General features: G+C 41.3%; 1 protein-coding gene across 1 annotated transcript in view; it reads right to left on the reverse strand.

Moving 5' to 3' along the window:
• Positions 1-9,097: 9,097 nt before the first annotated feature.
• LOC122177461 (alpha-2-macroglobulin-like protein 1) overlaps positions 9,098-18,801 on the reverse strand; it is a 31,681-nt gene continuing 21,977 nt past the window's right edge. Inside the window, 11 exon segments of the mRNA XM_042866841.1 lie at positions 9,098-9,153; positions 9,557-9,594; positions 13,455-13,588; positions 13,845-13,913; positions 14,605-14,695; positions 15,389-15,510; positions 15,933-16,148; positions 16,535-16,716; positions 17,845-17,923; positions 17,925-17,999; positions 18,222-18,296. Coding sequence (XP_042722775.1) covers positions 9,098-9,153; positions 9,557-9,594; positions 13,455-13,588; positions 13,845-13,913; positions 14,605-14,695; positions 15,389-15,510; positions 15,933-16,148; positions 16,535-16,716; positions 17,845-17,923; positions 17,925-17,999; positions 18,222-18,296 — 1,137 coding nt within the window.

Here is an 18,801-nt window from a genome sequence, read left to right on the forward strand (position 1 = left end):
GGATGGTAAATGCTCCGCGCGCTCCCACCACGCCAGTCCCGCCTTTTTTTTTTTTTTTTAATATTGTTGGCCTCCGGGGCACCCAAGCGCTCGTCACTTCCTCTCTTGAGGCGCTTCCGGGCACACGATCTCTTCCCGAGCGCCGCTTTCTGTTGCCCGGGCGACGGCAGCTGCAGCCTGGTGGCGGCGTTTGGGAACCTTGTATGAGAGCTGTCTTTCCGGCAGTGCTCGCCTGTGGTTCCCGCCTCTGCGCCCCGTCAGGCCCCAGCAATCAGAGCGGGTGAGGGGCACGCGTCGCTGTCCTGTATTCTCTACCAGCGCTGGGGAGAGAACCAATGGACCGATAGCTCTAGCTTTATAACCAGCGGAACTGAGCTTTGCAGGGCAGGTGCAGCACTCAGCTTAAAGAGTGTGCTCTCTGTTGAGAAAATTTGCAATCAGCTCTTCTGGAGAATGGTTAATCTTACTAAACATCAGCAATTTTATGTAGGTAAAATATTTATCTTGATACTTAGGAAAACACTGATGAATGACCATGATGCAGCTGAAAGAGCTGTGCCTGGTGAACTGAAGAAGTCGATGCAAAAAGATTTAACAGCAAAAGTTTTATTACAGTTAAGCAAGTATTCTTACTGACGGTGCTGGTTACATGGAGGTGCTCCTCCAATTGCGCATAGCTTACACAAAAGATCTTCTGTTTATACACATAACTGGTGTTATATATGCAGAAATTTTCCAAGAGATATGTTGCATATGCAGAAGTTTCTAGGAGTTATGTCGCTTTTTTTTGTTACAGGTTTTCCCAAAAGTATGTTGCATGTTCTGATTCTGAGTGACTGATTCTAAGCTGTACCTCCTATTTACTTAGTACAAAGACTCAGCAGAGCTTCCTTGATTCAGAGGCAGGTTCTTTCTGTTATTTAAACAAACTGCAGAACAGGGGTATCCATCAGTGAAAGCTAGCAAGCTTAATTGTATTGTTATAACTTGTATCATGTTAAAGGAGGACAGTCTTACAACACGTCTCCCCATTTATAATGCTACCTCCCTCATTTATAATGCTACCTCCCTCACAAATATCATCCGTAACATCTAAAGGCTACTATGGTGTTTCAGGCAAGTATTATTCATGTTATACAACAATTCACCAGCTATGCTTATAAGGATATATTAAGAGAACATTTTGTGTAATTCTTGAAATCACTGGAGTGTTCTCCGCCTGGATTCAGGTGTACAGCAGAAATCTGCATGAAGTGCATTAAGAAAGTGCCAGAGCTGAACTACCACATTTAGAAATAAGAAGAGAAGCTATCTATACGAGCACGTCAGCCTTGCCTTGATTGGTTCTGCTGAACATCACTTACGTCAGTTACCCAGCTTAGGGAACTAAGTTAAAGTTTGAGCTTGGTGTTGGTGATATCCTTAACTGAACAATACTTATTTTCACAAAACTAGCTTTTGCTAAGGAAAACTTGCCTTAATTGTCTGATGCTAAGCAAAACACATTTGCATAACATCCTTTACCTACTCAAGGAGCCCAGTATATCACTGTTATCTAGGTCGGTGTGGATGCCCTCTCCAGTACATCACTCCACAAGAACTCTTCCTATCATCTAAGTGAGAAAGAGTTGCTCACTGTTGCAAACGAGCTGTGGAAAACTCCCAACTTGGAAAAACAAGAGGAATGCGGTCATGAAGACTGCTAAATTCATTCCCCGAGGGTCTTGAGACTACCAACCAAAATCACTGAGCATATGTAAAGAGGCAGGAGCCAATGTTAATGATTTTAGGGGGGAGTATTGAATATGCATATACTGCCAGGGAAAACCGGGCATATGTGCATATGTAACACAAGTATTGAATATAAGCTGAAGATCTTTTGAAAAAGCAGAACATGCGCGGTTAGGGCGGAGAAATCCCCTGGCACATCGGATGTCGTAAACAAAGAATGTCTGTTTACTAACACCACGTCGGAGTTAGTGAATTTATTCCCGGATTTCAGATGACGTTGGAAAGAAGACTTGACCGGATTCAGTAATATAATTTCACAGGAGATGACTTAGGATCAGTAACATTTGCTGCTGCTTGAAAAACTGAAAAACACCATACAACGAGATGTTTGGGCTCCAAATGCTTGGTTTTGTTTTGCTTTAAATTCAGATGGAAAAGTGTTTGACTGTTTCTCTCTCTCTCTCTTCTTCTTCTTTTTTTTTTTTTTTTTTTTTTGGTCTTTTTTAAGTCTGAGAGTGATCAAAGGAACGAAGACAAGGAGGCTGGAAACCCAGCCGACTTAATCCCTGTGAATAAACCTCTTCTACAACCCTTAATGGCTGCATGAATGACTAAGCTATTTGTCCCCGCTGCAAAATTCACTAAACTCATTCTGGAATCCATGCAAACAAAGGGAAACAGTAAAGAGGCATCAGGACTTAGTATGGACTGAGGAGAAGGATTTTAGGACGCAAGAGAACTTGAGTATTTGCAGGACTATAGCTTGGGGTAATAATCACAGAAAGGGAAATGATATCAAGACGCATCAAAGATGAACAAATATGAAAAATGAGAAGGCTAAACTAATCTGCTAATGTGAGAAGGTTCTTGTCAATGTACTTACTGTACTTATGTACTCAATGTACTTATGCAGACAAGTTTTGCACCTGATCACCAGTCTGTACTGTATTCTTAATAAACTCTTTCAATCCTGTCTGATTGTGTTCTGTTGCGTGCACAGGAGACACACTAACAAACTTCAAACTTTCTAGTTAGCAAGTAGGATGAGTGCTTTGGGAGTCAAAAATTCAAGAGAGAACTAAGGCCTGCCCTTAGAAACAAGCTACTCATGCTTTGTTTATATGAGTATCTTTAAAGTACTGTATCCTGTTTGTCTCAGGCAGTATTTGTATATGTACTGCGAATTTGACGACCCTGCTACTAATGAGAATTGAAATGGGTAAGAAGCTCCTGCTCATCTCCATTGGGCTAGGAACAAAAGGAACCTTCGAATCTTTCAGTCTACCAGATTCATCTACACTTAATACTTTATAGGGACAGCAGGTTCACCTGGCCAATATCTGTGATCTATTTCCGTTGTTCTATTCCCTCATCGAAGCATGGGACCTTAAGGAACACACTGCTACTACCTGTCCCCTTTTTTATCTTTATAAACTGGCTTTCCATTAGTTTGTCTACAGGCATTGTGAATCTGTTGATACCTGCTCCTAAAACTCTCATAGCAGCAGGTTCTTGTGGTTTTTTTATTTGTTTTTTTTGTTGTTGTTGTTGTTGTTGTTTTATTCTTTTCTTTTCAAATGAGTCCCTACCATATTACGTGTCCTCAATTCTATCTTGGGTAGAACTAAAGAAAGCAGTCCTTTGTTACAGGACAATTTTCCATTTGCTCTATCTACTTCCTTTGTTATTTTTGTAAATCTCAGCTCCTCGACTGCTCTCTAAATTGCTCACCAAGTGGTAGAAATTCAACCTTTCTAACATCTCCTCATGAAGCATTTATTCCATCCTGTAATCATTTTCAGTAGGTCTCAAGCCATACTTCATAAAACTGTCTGGAAATCTTTCTAACACTATGCTTGAATGTAATTCAGAATTCATTTCATCAATAGCTCACATTCAATCACTTGCTCACATTTTAGGTGCAGACTTTCCCAGCTCCAGGCTTTTCGGGAAGTTACGATATTCCGACGTTTTTCAGCAAAGAAGCTTTGTTAAAGAAACTAAAGCTTGCAGGGAAGGCTAGAGAGTGATAGTGACACTTAGCGGTTCTACAGGAAAAGTGCACTTTTTCAAGTTCGTTTTCTGAAGCTGCTAGGTAAGCAGTGACTGCAAATGAACCTCATTCACAGATAAGTAAGCAGTGCTGCTTAACCTAAGAATCAGTACAAACTATGCTGTACATGTTCATATAGTACAAACGTATAAATGCGTATCTCATTCACTTTCTTTCCCTTACCCATGCTCATTTACTCACTTCAGGCTGGTAGTGATATAATCAACATCACATGCACAGGTGGAAAATTCTTTCTCTTGTGATGGGGAAGTCTGGATTTTTCATGCACCCTTCCAAGGAACATGACAGCTTGTAATGGCAGTTAGCCCCAGCCATCAAGAGTTAATCCCGAAAGCAACACCATGGCGAATGCATGGGGAGCCAGAAGTCTGAAGAAGACTGACCTTTGAGCCTAGGATTTCTTCTTATAAAACATGGCTTAAATGCGGGAATCATAGTATCTGGCCAGTCAGCTCACTACAAGACTTTTCACATTTACTCAACTCTTTAAAGGTGAACTTAAGGAATAACTGAATTCATCCTCCTATACAGGGCTGTTGGTGTTTAAGGAAGACAGTTTGACAGTTCCAGATAACACTCCTTCCTACAAGATGTGGCCTGAATGTCAGCCATTTTCTATAATATGCTCTTCTGAAAAAATGCAAGTAAGTTTCTGAGGAAGCTGAGGCAACTGTCTCTTTATTACAAAGCAGGCTTTCTGCAAGCCACTTGGTCCTATTTCTGAGAAGAAACTCGTATGACTGTTCTGTTTTATAGGTCTTCCTCTGACCTTTTTAGCCCTGCATTTCTTATAAGTCTTTATAAGCCACCATTCCTCCATTCCTTGCCCTATATTTTATTTCCTGCATAACTGATCCTGTTAAGAATCTGCATCCTACCATAACTAGGGCTGTCCTTGTATGCAAGCAGAGATACTAGAGAGGCTGCAACCGCAAATCCCTTCATCTTTCCCATTCTACAAAAGAAGACAGGTCAGTGTGTGCCAATTCACCTTTCTATTCCCCACATTAACTGGGCTAAAAAAACATAAAGGAAAGATCAGAATGCTTTGCCTATGTCCAAGGAGCTAACACCAGGAACATGCAGTACCCTGAAGGCACCCTTCTCGTCTCGACTTACTTTGAAACGTGAACTGCATATGAAAGCAAAAGCAGATCAACAAACAAAAGCTAATACATATGAATAGACTCCCAGGTGTTACTGCGTCTGGCTGTCAGGACAGTATATTCTTATCAACATATCATCCATTTCAACTGCATGACTCTCTAGGCGGAGTCGGAATAACCCCACTTTGAGATGTTATCTGTCAAACTGTACAACACAAAAGTTACAAATTGTTGACTGTTGTCCGGAAAGGAGCCTCTGAATGTCAAAGGTAAGCCAAGATTCTTTACCCTTAAAGTAAATCCGATGAGGTTAACAAAGAAATTCAGGCATTCTTTAAAAATCTCTTCAAGCTTAAAAATTATTCATGTATCAGATGTCTTGGCTTTACCTGTCAGTTGATACAGATTGATGTAACTGTTTGAGTTTAGCAGAAATGTAACCTGTGGAATAAGATTAATCTTAAAATTAGCAAGCCTTTGCTGCATTTGAGTCTAAAAGCATGCTTACCTTGCATGGAGAAAGTACAGATGATGAGATGAATCCATGGAGTCATGTAGTTCTTAATAGTAGCTATTTTAAAAGCCTGTTACTGTTACTTCAAAAAGGAGAAGAAAGTCTTGGAATAAACTTCAGAATCTGTATGACGTGCAACATTTCCCAATAACAAATCTTAATATTCCAAAGTATAGCTCTACAGTTTTGTATTTCTTTGCTCTTTGAGGGGCTAAAAATGAGAGAAATAAGAAAGGTAGGTTTATTGCATGTTACTATGTCTCCAAACTGAACAATGTTAGTTGAATATAAACTAATACACAGCAGTCCCTTAAAGTAGGCATGCTTTCAGAAGAGGTTGCCAAGTAATTGAGCAAGAGAATTGGAGTGACCAGGAACTTCTAAGCCCTAAAGAAACACTGAGGGTTCTCCTTTACAGAAAGGGAGGGAGGGCTGTTTTCGGTCACAGCTTAGTGTTTTTTATTTTGTGGCTGTACAAGAAGCCCAAAATCTAGGCAGATACCTACTGAATATTCTATTAAGGGTAGACACAGATGGTTTTCTAAGCTTAGCTATGTGTTGAGGATACATACACCTGTCCTGTGTTCTAACTTTTCTGTGTATTAGGGTTTATTTCAGTGAAAATAAATCCTGTGATAACACTCTGTGAAAGCCTAGGAAATTGACCACTTCTGACTCGCTAGAAGCAGTGTGATCTTTCAATCCTTTTTGCACAATACTGGCAAATATTCACAAAGGCCCAAGTAAGCCATACTCACAAAATCATTATGCTTCAACTAAGCCCTATCTGTTCATCTTCTACGCACACAGACTTTAAGTATGCTACTTATTTTTGACAACAGCTCCCTAAAAATGTCAGAACTCATTTGAGGAAAGCAGAAATTTTCCTAACAGGAAGTTTCCCCATTTCCTCCAGGCCATCTGGGAAACCAAATCTTGAAAGCTGCTATGATGGGAGTAAGTCACCTGGCCATCTGCCAGTTACTCAAGCTTCATTTCATTTACTCATACCAGAGGTTCTTTTCTGGCACTTGAAATTGAGAAACTCAGTAGAATAACTTGGCATCCCAAGGAGTTATGTGAAATTTCTTTAATACAGCACTGGATGTATGGGGGATTGCCCAACCAAAAATGCACACTGAGGGGGTACACAACTATACATATAAAGGCAAAGTACATACATAGTCATCAGATTTTCCCAAAATGTGTTACATATGCATTGAGTTTCTGGGAACTTGTTAACATACTCTTCCACCCTTTTGAACCTGCTCTAAAATGTTGGAAGGAGTGTCTAGGCTCCACCTGATGGTCATTTGATGAAGCCTAGTAGTCATGCTTCTGAAGGCTTGAAGTCTTCCTCACTGTGTTCTTTTAACCTTTAGAGAGGTGGTAGCCAGATGGGTTTCTGCTGATATTGCAACAGCAACTCTACCTTATCTTCACAGAACCCTGTGTTCCTGTGGTTTCTGTTCCTTAAGAAAGTTATCTGTTTGCTTTATCTATGAGGCCTAGTTTTAACAAGGCTTTACATTGATACTTGAAAGTTGCTTCTAATTGATATTGCCAAGAATAAGCAGCACCTATTCTACAGTCAGCAGAGTTGAGAAACATTCAGGTCACCAAGCCAGTGCATATACTGCCTGCTTACTTTGGTCCCAGATATTTGTGTCAACAGGCAACAACCTCACTGACATCTACTGTACACCCCTATCTTAGGGAAGCTTGTTCTACATCAGTTGTTTTTCAACATTCTGATTTGCCAAATTCCTTAGCCCATCATTTGCTGCTGGACAACGTGAGCCTGATTTGAAACCATGCCCTGAAAACATCTTGCTGTATTCACATTTTGCACCTTTCATTTCCTTACTTACCTGCCCCATTCAGACACAAGGTGGCAAGATTGCTTATCTACAGGAAAGGGGTTGAGGGAATGGAAGGTCAGGGATGGAGTACTATGGATCTGAGCACTGCAGCCCGAGGGCAAAGCAGCACACTGAGCAGGTGAGCTTCATCTCTCTGCTCATAGCATTTCCCTGTCAGGTTCCTTGTGAACCCCTGTGCTGCTGCCCCATTGCAGTACTCCCATGAAACTAGTGCTATTCTTGATAGTATTAATGGAGATACCAGAAAGAGCCAGCAGTCAAACAAGAGGAAAGACAGGAGGTAGCATGGTTTCCTTGTGTAAGCAGGAAACTGTTAGCCTGCCAGACCTGATGCTGGAAGTACAGCCACAGTATCACCTCCACATCACTGCAGAGTACCAAGGAAGTTTCCTCTATAGCAGATCAGCAGATCATCCTTCTTTGCCAGCCCTTTCCTGGATGGGCTTTCTAGAATGCTTGCTTATTGGTATTCAAAAAGCATGGTGTTCTTCGTATAAACAAGCAGCACTGACAATGCCCAAAGAGCTTCTCTTTTATTCTCTCCCCACTAGCCCATCGTGCCTCAGCACCCCCAAGATGCCATCTGCAGAGTCTCCCTTCAGATAAAACCTTGCACAACCTTTAGTTGGAGGATTCTTCAATATAGCCATGAAGAATCCGCAACTAGGTAATTGGTACCAACCAAATATCAATATACTGCTGCAATACAGATATATAGGGGAAGCTGTCAGGATATCAGTACTCCTTTTACCATGTCATCAGAAAAGTGAAACAGCCATATCCTTGGGAAGATCACGGACAGTTCACTGCATAGTAACATCTATTAACGTAATCTGTTTGCATGAAATTTCTACAGCAGATTATCCTACGTGCAAGCAGAGTTCATCACCACATCTCACTCTACACTTTTTATGAAAGGAAACTACATCTCAAAAAGAAGATGACTAATATCTACTTCCTTAAAAAAGGATAAACCAGACATAAAAAGGAAATCCACAAACCTATCCATATTTAGCCCTTCTTTTTTGTGGCACAGCAAACTGTTTTTTAAGGCAGTTGGTCCTGAAAAAAATCCTGGAAACTTTGGAATGGAACTGGCATCTGAAAGTATGCTCTGAAGGATCATGCCCTCAAAGTATTTCTAAAATACTCCTGCTTGACATAAGAAATAGTAACAAACATGAGGCTACATAACATACAGAGAATTTGGAGAGGATTATTTTTATCTAATGGCCTCCCTTCATACATCACCATTATGAAGTTACTTGGAGAACTAGCTACGTAGTTCTCCCTTGGCCTCCCTTTGCCTGTTCTTATTCTTCAGCTGTGACAGAAAGATGATTCAGAGGGCTATGATGAAGGTTAAAAATATTTGGGTTTTTGCTCTGGATTTGTTTATTTGTTTCTTGTATTTTGATTGCAAACAATCTGTTGTGTTAGCTCATTTGAGAAGGTAGGCCAGAAACAGTTAGAGGGAGCAGAATACTTAAGCCAATGTAGTGACCGAAAGAAAAATATGTATATCTGATCTAAGAAATGTTTCTCTTTTTTACTTTTTTTTTTTTTTTTCAGACACTGAATTTTGTGCGGATTTAATAAACTATCAAGTCACTGCCTTCTTTTCAGTTTTCACATAGTTTATTTCACTTGAACTCAAACTACTGTATATCAAGTCAGGCTTCACATAGAAAATAAGGGCATCAAATGAAAGAGGATGCATTCAACAGAGCAAAAGTGTGTACAGCAGGAGAGCCAGAGTAATGGTGTTTTCCTTATGAAAGCAGGAAACTCAGATTACTGGTTCTAGAACCATGGTGTTCTTTTCAGAATCTTTGATCCAGACATCTGCAGAAAGAAAAAGCATAAGGCATAGTGCATGAAGAATATTTAGGAATAAATCAAAGGGCCAAGAAGTTGTAGAGAATGAGTTGTAACATCCTTTTGTCATTGACATAGACACTTCCAGTTGCATTCAGAATTGGGATGCTGGGAGAACTGCACACATGAGGGAAATACGAAAATGGAATAAAAATGGATCCTTTAAACTCTCCATAGTATGTTCAAGCCTGGTCTGCATATTTGGATTAGAAATAGTGCCACCAGCTAGTGTAGTAGATTCCAAATCAATCTGCAGTCCGATCAGATGGAATTAAAGACAGAGCAGAAGTGGCTGCTTTGCTTGCTTATGGCCAGTTCTCAGTTCCAGCTGTTTCAGAGGTTCCCATCTTGAAAGCCTATTAACACTAACCTGAACTGCAAGGAGAATTGTATTCTCTTGCTGTAGGAGCAAAAGGAGAATGCATGGTGAGTCACAAAACTACATAGTAAAATAATGCCAAGCTTCTTTCTCTTTAACACAACCATCCCACTCTCCTTATTTTCCCCTCTTTAGAGTGTGAATATAGGAACAGAAAAATGTCTAGAATTTTCGTTTGTCTCTACTCCAGCTATAAAAGATCCTATTATGCAGTATGATTATGTTGGCTCACAATGTCAGATGCAGATGGTGGTGGTATGGCAGTTGAGGTTGAACCTCGTTGCCAATATTCTGTTACATTTTGTTGCCATGTGACAAGGGGCAATAGAGGAGCAGTCTGACAAATGGCACCTGACAATGAAGTGCATATGAAGAAAAAGTGTGGAATTGATTTCCCCATTAAGAAAAAATTGCACTCATTGATATTTACTGACACTTGTTGAATGGTTATGGAGACCAAACAGCAGATGTTAGTGTGAGGTAGTGGGCAGTGCATTTCAACACTGGAGACAACAACAGTAGATCACCTCTGATGGTACAGTTTTTTTTTATGAATGTGGCATGCAAGCTCTTATTCACTACTGGAAGAAAATGCACAGCCAATGGTGGTGACTATGCTGAAAAAAGGTGTTTTGTAGCTAAGGATTTGCTCTATCAAATAGTATTATTGTGCTCTTTGTGTCCGTTTTAGTTTCCATGGATATAAATAGGAGGCATTACTTTCAGAGTGACTTACATAATAGGATGTTTTTTAAAGAGAAAACCTTTTGGTAGGTTTTCCTAGTAGCCTTGTTTTTTTACTGATAATCAATATATTCCTGTCTCACAACAAGCACAAAAATTATGGTGAAAGATGAGATAGCAGAGAGAGAGCATACTAGGTTACAGTACTTATTTCTGCAAAGACTGCATTAAGAATCCTCCTCTTCTTCTTGAAATGGTATGGGAAAGGAGAGCAGGAATGGAATTCAGTATACAACATGTTCAGCTTTCTAAATCTCCAATGGTACTTTTGCATATTGCTCTCAAATTCTTTTCAGATAGTTCTTTTTATCCTGTGTGCTGTCTCATACTGAGCATGGAGAGGTAGAGGCCTAGGATGAATTCAAGATCTCTGGGCTTAGTTCATGTAGAGCTTCAAGGAATTGATACAATTTGTAGCGACACTGTTAAACTTGCTAATACTCTTTAATGGATAGCCCAGTAGTTTGTTTAGGTAGGGGGAAGAGCCTGTTCCTTGTACCGAGTAGATAAGGAAAGTTGTGCTTTGAATCAGATTATAGTTTTGTGAAACCACTGTGAAAGTATTGTGCAATCAAGGTAAGAAGTTAACTGAGCATCTGTGTAGTCCAGGTTCAACCAGAGGAAGACTGCTGATGATGACCACAGACCCCAAAAGACCACCACCATAAAAATCTCATCCTGTGCAAGGAGGCAGAAGCCTATGTTAATCATTTTGGGAGAAGTATTGAATACATATGTACTGCCTGGGAAAACATTTGCATATGTAACACAAGTAATGTATATAGGCTGAAGATACTTTGTACAAAACACGCATGGTAAGCAGAGATGATTCACCATGCACCCAGAGCCAAAAATAAATATTGCCTGCTTTTGAAAACTCCAACTTGAGTCTTAAGTTAACAGGCTAAGAAATTATTTCCCTATTATCCTCTGGGACATGACAGAGCCTACTCGTTGTCTGGACTGTTACACTATACCTGAGAAGCACAGAACTTATTTCTGCCGTCTTACCAATTAAGGTGTGTAAGAGATTGTTCTGTTAACTTCTGTGTCTCAAAGCTTGCTGGGGACACAGATGGACTTGTTCAAGTCCCGAGCAAGGATTGTGAAATCCTTTGTCTGAAGGACACAGACGAACAAGTCCAGGCAAGTCCTGGGCAAAGGTTGTGAGATCCTCTGTCTGGGGGACGCAGATGGGCAAGGCCAGGGGCAACGAGAGCGAGATGAACTGCAGCTAAATAGATGTGAAGTGCTCCTTTGTGTGGACTTATCTCAGGATGATGGCCATCTCAGGGGGTACTCAATGACTCTTGCTCAAGGCCCATCCTTGTCAGTAGGCAGGAGAACAAGGAGGATAAAAGAGGAACTGAAAACCGTGAGGATGGGTTTCTGACAATTCAGATTCCTCACGAAGAATGGAGGTTTTCTGACAACACATTCCTCTTGAAGAACGGAGGTTTCTGACAGCAGATTCCTCCTGAAGAATGGGTTTCTGACAATTCAGATTCCTCACGAAGAACGGGGGGGGGGGTTTTCTGACAATACTGACATCTCAATACTGACCTCATTCTGACAATGAGGGCTCCACACCTGGACACAGTACTCCAGATGGGGCCTCACAAGAGCCGAGTAGAGAGGGACAATCACCTCCCTGTCCCTGCTGACCACCCCTCTCCTGATGGAGCCCAGGATCCCATTTGCCTTTCGAGCTGCCAGAGCGCACTGCTGGCTCATGTTCAGTCTCTCGTCCATGAGGACCCCCAGGTCCTTCTCTGCCGAGCTGCTCTCAAGGACCACTCCTCCCAGCCTGTACAGGTGCCTGGGGTTCTTCCGGCCCAAATGCAAAACCTTGCACTTTGCCGTGTTGAACCTCATTAGGTTCACCCGAGCCCAGCCCTCCAGCCTGTCAAGGTCCCTCTGAATGGCATCCCTTCCTTCCACCGTATCAACCGCACCACTCAGCTTGGTGTCGTCAGCAAACTTGCTGAGGGTGCACTCAATTCCCTCATCGATGTCATTAATAAAGATGTTAAAGAGCACCGGTCCCAAGACAGACCCTTGGGGGACACCACTTGTTACCGGCCTCCACCTGGACATAGAGCCATTGACCACCACCCTCTGTCTGAGGCCTTTCAACCAATTGCTTATCCATCGGGTCATCCACCCATCAAATCCACTTCCCTCCAATTTGGAGATGAGGATGTGGTGGGGGACCATGTCCTCATGAAGAACGGAAGGTTTTCTGACAACAGATTCCTCATGAAGAACGGAAGGTTTTCTGACAACAGATTCCTCATGAAAAAGAGGAGGGATTCCAGAAGATTGAGGTGATTCCTGCATACTGTCGAACTCTCCTGAGCCTGCTGCCTGACCGCTGTTGCTGCTTCAAGACTTGGCTCCTCGACTTCCTCGTCTACCTGCCTGCTGCTCAAGGCCAGCCACGCTGCTGCTCCCTGCCTTTTGCTGCGTTCTGCCCGGGACCTTCAAACACCGTGCAACGGGACCGCTGCTGGATCCTGCTGGTGACTCTCCTCGCTTTACGCAACTCCTGCTTCTTTTCCATCTTTTCTATCGCACTCCTTCACTTCCCCGTCTCCCTGATTAGGTTTTAGTAATAAACTGGATGCAACAACACATGAACCGTTGTTTCTTAATCTCACACCGGGTATACAGATATTAAAGAACCTCATCTCCCTCCTATAAATTGGAGCGAGACAAGGTGGCAGTACGTAACACTGATTTTAAATAAATGTCTAAATATTTTCAAGAGAGCTCAGGAGTGAAAGAAGACATGGTAAACTAACAGAGAAGCTTTCTTTCCACAGAGACATAATTTGAAGTTAAAACAATTAAAAAACAAAACAAAACAAAACAAAAAAGCAAAAAACAAACAAACAAAAAAAACAGTCATTTTGAATATCCACCCCAAAACATAACCTCAGTGTCCAGCAGTCTCACTTCAAGGAACAGAAAAGAAAGTGATTCTGAAACGTAAATGTAGAAGTTCCGTACAGAGGAAACCCAAGCTTGAAATTGAAGGAGGAAGTATACTGCACTAAGGGACATAAGTGAAACAAATGACATAGACTGCGCTGTGTTTGAGTGGGAGGTAAGATGCTGACTCTTCATCAGTGACTGTGAAATCTCACCTGGTTTATAGTAGTCATAGACATGCACTGTGGCTGGTTTCAGGTTTTCTATTTCATTATCTTGTTCCACTGATATGTTAAGATTCAGAGAAGTCTTGTCCAGATAGAGAGAAAAACAGACACTGGCTATCTCAATGTCATCTGCATTCCAAGTTAATTCCCTCTGCATCAAAGATTTTTCTCCACTTCTCCAGATTCTTTCATACTCTCTTTTGCCAATTTTGAGTTGTATGGTTAGCCTAGAGATTTGTATTTTCTGATCTCTGAAGTCCCAACACAAAAGACTGCTGTTGTTTTTATGACAGTCTCAAAACAAAGTATTTCTGTTGTGCAGCAACTGCTTTAGTACTACTTGACTGAGCAGATCTATGTGGTCTTCCTCTTACCTCTTCCAAGTAGATTGTGACTTTGTCTAGTTTTATCTCTGCCTTTTTCACCAACAGTACATTCTCCAACTTTGCAGGAAGACAAGAGAATGTGTTTTGTTAGCATCAGCTCATTAGCCTTGCCTGATGTCTCACATTTAGCTTGATATTTGTTAGCACACTACTGCTGATTATGGCACTTAGCTTAGACATGGGAGAGCCTGCCTTCTCTAACCGTAAGGGCCTGTATTCACTAGGAGCACACAGAAAACATTCTTAGATTTGGAACAAATGTCCTTTGCCTATGATTCTACTTTAAGCATTTGTAACAAAGGTAAAGCCATTAAGAAGGAAAACACAATGGATCTTTTAGTTATCTCCTAGAAAAATGAAACATATCACTGAATAATTCTATGGGATTCATCAATGCTTAACGGAGTATTCCTCCAAATGACAACAGTGAGAAATTTCAGTGCACCCCAGATAGCTCTGATGAAGTGTTTTTCAGCTCCTTGCTAGCTTCTTACCTCATCAGTGATTCTAAATATCACAAACTACACGATCAGCTCAGCAAACAGAAAATTGCCTTGTGGAATAGCCCACTGTATCTGCACTTGCTTAGTTTATTTAACTAACTAACTAACTAACTAACTAAAGTAAGATAACTTCATAGTAACTATTACACTCCAGCAGTTCTTAGAGGTTTGGATATTTCTAGCTGAGATACATCTGGAAAGTATATCTTCACATTTTCAGGGAAGGCCAGAGGAAAAAGTCTTACCTCTTTCACAGACTTTTTTGTAGGAATGAACCCTGACAGCATATCCACCTCCACCAGGACCATATTACTGGTTTCACGGTCCCCAGTGTAACTGAAAAAAAGGCAGGAGAGAAACACATCAGATGGGGAACTCATCACAACATTTACAGAATATCATGATAAACTTTAGTCCAAATTCTGTTCTGCTCTATAGTGATATGAAAGCACAACCACCTACATAAAGAGGAAAAAAATCTTACTGCCCCAACTAGCTCAATATGGAGAAAGACTGTGCAGCAAATGTACACATTGCCATGTAGTGAGATGGAAGTTATCTTTGATGTTATAGATTAAGAGTGGACGGGTCTCCCATTCTTTTGTCTTCTCACCCAATAAAAGGAAGATGTTGGCATTGTCCTCTTTCAGGACAGTAGGCATGGAGAATACAAATCACTATACACTGGTTCAGAAACATAAATCACAATACACTGGTTCAGACCATGCCTCCAAATTCTCCCTGTGCTGGGAACTCTAGTTCTTGAGAACACTGGCTGTCTCATCTGCCAGTGCTCTAGGAACTGCTGTGCTGCACTGTGCTGAGACAGTTGGGCTATGGAAACCACTGCCAATGTGTTCCCTTGCTTTCCCAGGCCTTAGCTCTCTTTTCATTACCTTCTTTGAATCTGCGGAGAAGGCAGTCTGTCCCAGTGTTTGCCAAAAATAGAAGATATTTAGGGGGTTCTAGCTATACTGTGGAAGTTCTCACTGTTTTCTGGTGAAGGAAAAGCATCAGAGAATCCCATACCTAACTGATAAGTGGATGTCAAACTGTTTCCTGACACCATCACATTCTTGTGTTACTGTTTCCACATCCAGGAGGAAGACAACTTCAGTTTTTGGTGGCGGGGTGTTATAGTAGAGAGTGCTCTGGTAGAAAAAATGCCTGTCAAGTACCCCGGAACTTTCCTGCATGAGCCAAAGGTCTATTTGTGCCTCCAGCTTTTAACAAACCGATAACCAGTAACTAACACAGCTTGCTCCTGCTGTTCTTTCTGTCCAGACGTGCTACGTTGAGCCCATAGGGTCTCATAAAGCCTACAAACATAGCCCTAGGTTTGAAGGCTCAGATATCTTAATACAAGGTCCCATTCAGTCCAACGTTGTCTCAGTTTTTACTAAAAATAAAATAAAATAAGGCTTGAGAAAGCATATTAGCTAGAACACTGCCCACAAAGAGAAAGAAGCAAAATCCTATATAGAGCTTGAGGCTATAGCATTTGCTTAGATCAAAATCTCACTTATAGAGTTAGTGGCAAAACTTAACAGCTCTGTTTCTTATATATACTCACCTGTATGTATACACACCCACTGCCAGTTGCTTATACTGTGTACATCCCTGGGACTTCAAGGAGAGGTGCTTGATGCAAGACTAGTTTATTATTTTCGTGCACATGGAACTCTAGTGGAGAAGCCTCTTTGCCTTTCACTGTCACCTTTACATCTCTGACTGCATGAGGAATCAGGGCTGCATATTGAGCCAGGGCCTGCAGGCTAACAACTGTATCCTGAAAGTAAAGAGAAACTCACTTTCCTATGCAGTAAAGCAGTACAAGATCCAGCACTCTACATCAGGCACAACAGGGAAAAATACACATCTAATGGCCCTGAATCATGCTCTGATACAACTAGGGTATATATGCCATTGAGTTCAAAGGCTTCTACATGACTTCTGTATGTGGTGAGCATGGCTTCTGAGCCCTGGGACTAGCTGTTCTAGTCCTGGGTGATCCCACATACAAACAAACAACTTCCCCACAGCATACCCCTTCGCAAGCAGGGCTCATGTACGCCTCTCTGCAAAGGATGGATCTGGAGAGGTATGCACACACACAACATACACGTATCACTCTATGTACAGTATCTCTCTCTATAACTTTCCCCAGATTGTTACCTATGTGGAAGCAAATCCCCCAAGAGCATTTCTTTGTTTACTGAGCCAGTGCACAATCATGCTGACTGCACTTTCATTGATGGCAAAATCTGGTTTGGAAACATGAGCCAGAAGGATATAGGCTACTATCTCAATCATAGAGGAAGATTCTTCACTACTGGAATCTGATGTCAGATGTTCTGCTGATGCATAGAGAAAAAAGTGTGGAAGAGAAAAACTTTAGATCCTGATGAACATTAGCTCATCCTGCCCTTCTATATCTGGAGGAGTGGCAGTTTCCTTTACAACACCAGAAATGGCTGCAACTTTCTGGAGAAACCCAGAATACAGAAGCCAATCTCTCCAGTGGTTTTTGTTCTCTGAAAATATGCAAGACTCCAATTCTTCCTCTGGAAGCACAGAGAGATCAAGGCTGCAGATGTGCCCCCAAATTCTCATTCTTCTAAGAAACAGTTCTGCTAGGATCTGATTGATTCTGAACACAAGCTTTTTATTAAGAGCGCAGTCCTGGTTTTATTCCATTGCGTGCATACTCAAAGCTATGTTTCTGTTAGTGGTGACAGAGATGAACTAGTTTTCACATGCCATATTCCAAGCTATGATAAGGAAGCCACGCTTGTTATTACTATGTAGCCAGGCACTGCTTCCTCAGTGATACGCTGTGAGTATAACAGCTCTTGGATTGTAACTGTAGCTCGCATCACTGTCATTAAGCGGAGAATGCGTAGGTTGACTTTAAGAGACCAGGGACCAATGGCGCACAGCATGGGGAATAAATTGGAGGAACTAGACATCTGTGTGTTGTCACAGGGCCATATTCTCACTGTAATCATGAAGATGGGATGGGACAGCTTGTATGACTAGAATGTTGTCATGGATGTCTACGTACATTTTAGGAAATATAAGTCAGCAAGGCAAGGTGATAGAGTTGCTCTTCATGTGAGAGAGCAACAGGAATGTATTGAGTTCTACCTAGGGATGAATTATGAATGAATTGAGAATTCATGGATAAGAATTAAGGGGTATCATGGGAAACACTGGAAAACAGGAAGTTCCAAAATAACATGAGAAAAAAGTTATTTACTCTGAGGTTGACAGAGTACTGGAATAAGGTAACCAGAGAGGCTGCAAGAGTCTCCTTCTCAGGAGATTTTCAAAACCCATTTAGACTCTTTCCTCTGCAGTCTACTACAGGAAACCTGCTTTAGCAGGGGCATTGGACTAGATGACCTCCAGAGGCCCCTTCCAACTCCTGCAATTCTGTGAATCCAAAGAGAAGAAATCCAAATCTTTGAAAGGCAACAACTTACCAGTTTCTTTCTCTAACTTATCCAGAAGCTCCTGTCTCATCTCCACATCCTTGGTCAGTGTGAATACATAAGCGATCAAAGGCCTTGACATAAAGGCTGGTCTCATAAAATGTAACATTCTTAAGACAACATAAGGCATTATTCAGCATTATATCCTGAGAAAGGAATGAATTTAAAGTAAATTTCTCAATATATCAACAATCCTTGAGTATTACAGCTACATCTTCCCTGCAAGCCCTGCATCATTTTCAGTGACAACTGTTCCCCTAAGGTTAGTTGGGAATCATAGATGCTCTGCTTGCTGCAAATCAGGTCAGTGACAGCAAGAAAACATTATCCATGTTAAAAAGTCCTAAAAGAGTTCAAACGTGACTTACATTCTTCTCCAATTGGAGCTCCAGAAGGGCAGCAGCTATATAGGCTGTTAATTAGAGTGTATCATCCACACCACCCTGTAAATCACACAGACAGACATTGCTTGCCTTCAAACATTATGTGAACTGTCATTGTTTAACTACCAAAACTGCCTATGGATAACATAAATACCAGAGTATAGTAGCACGCCTGTGGGCATTCTTGATATGGTGGTAAGTTATTGATTTATTTTTTTAATACGTTACAAGTAAACACTAGAACAAAGGTTTTATGATGCAGGATTTGTATACAAGATGTGAGTTTGTATAGAAATCAGTTGATTGTGAGAAGCTACAGGTTAACAAGGGGAAAACAGTAATCCAAGTCTCTTTCCCCATCAGAGGACAAGCATTCCCAATGAAGTTCCGCCAGCATCCTCAGGGAAGAGACAAGACTGCATCATAAACAATGTTGTGAGACATTATTCATACTGACAGCAGAAACTTCAAAGTGCAAAGAGAGGGAACTTCGTTGTGCCCCAAAATATCTATTCAAATAGAAAGCCCATGTTGAGAAATGAGTGGAAATCAGATTAGGATAGTC

Source organism: Lagopus leucura, unplaced genomic scaffold, assembly GCF_019238085.1.
Source record: "Lagopus leucura isolate 7727_CA_CO unplaced genomic scaffold, USGS_WTPT01 Super-Scaffold_100001, whole genome shotgun sequence".
Taxonomy (NCBI): domain Eukaryota; kingdom Metazoa; phylum Chordata; class Aves; order Galliformes; family Phasianidae; genus Lagopus; species Lagopus leucura.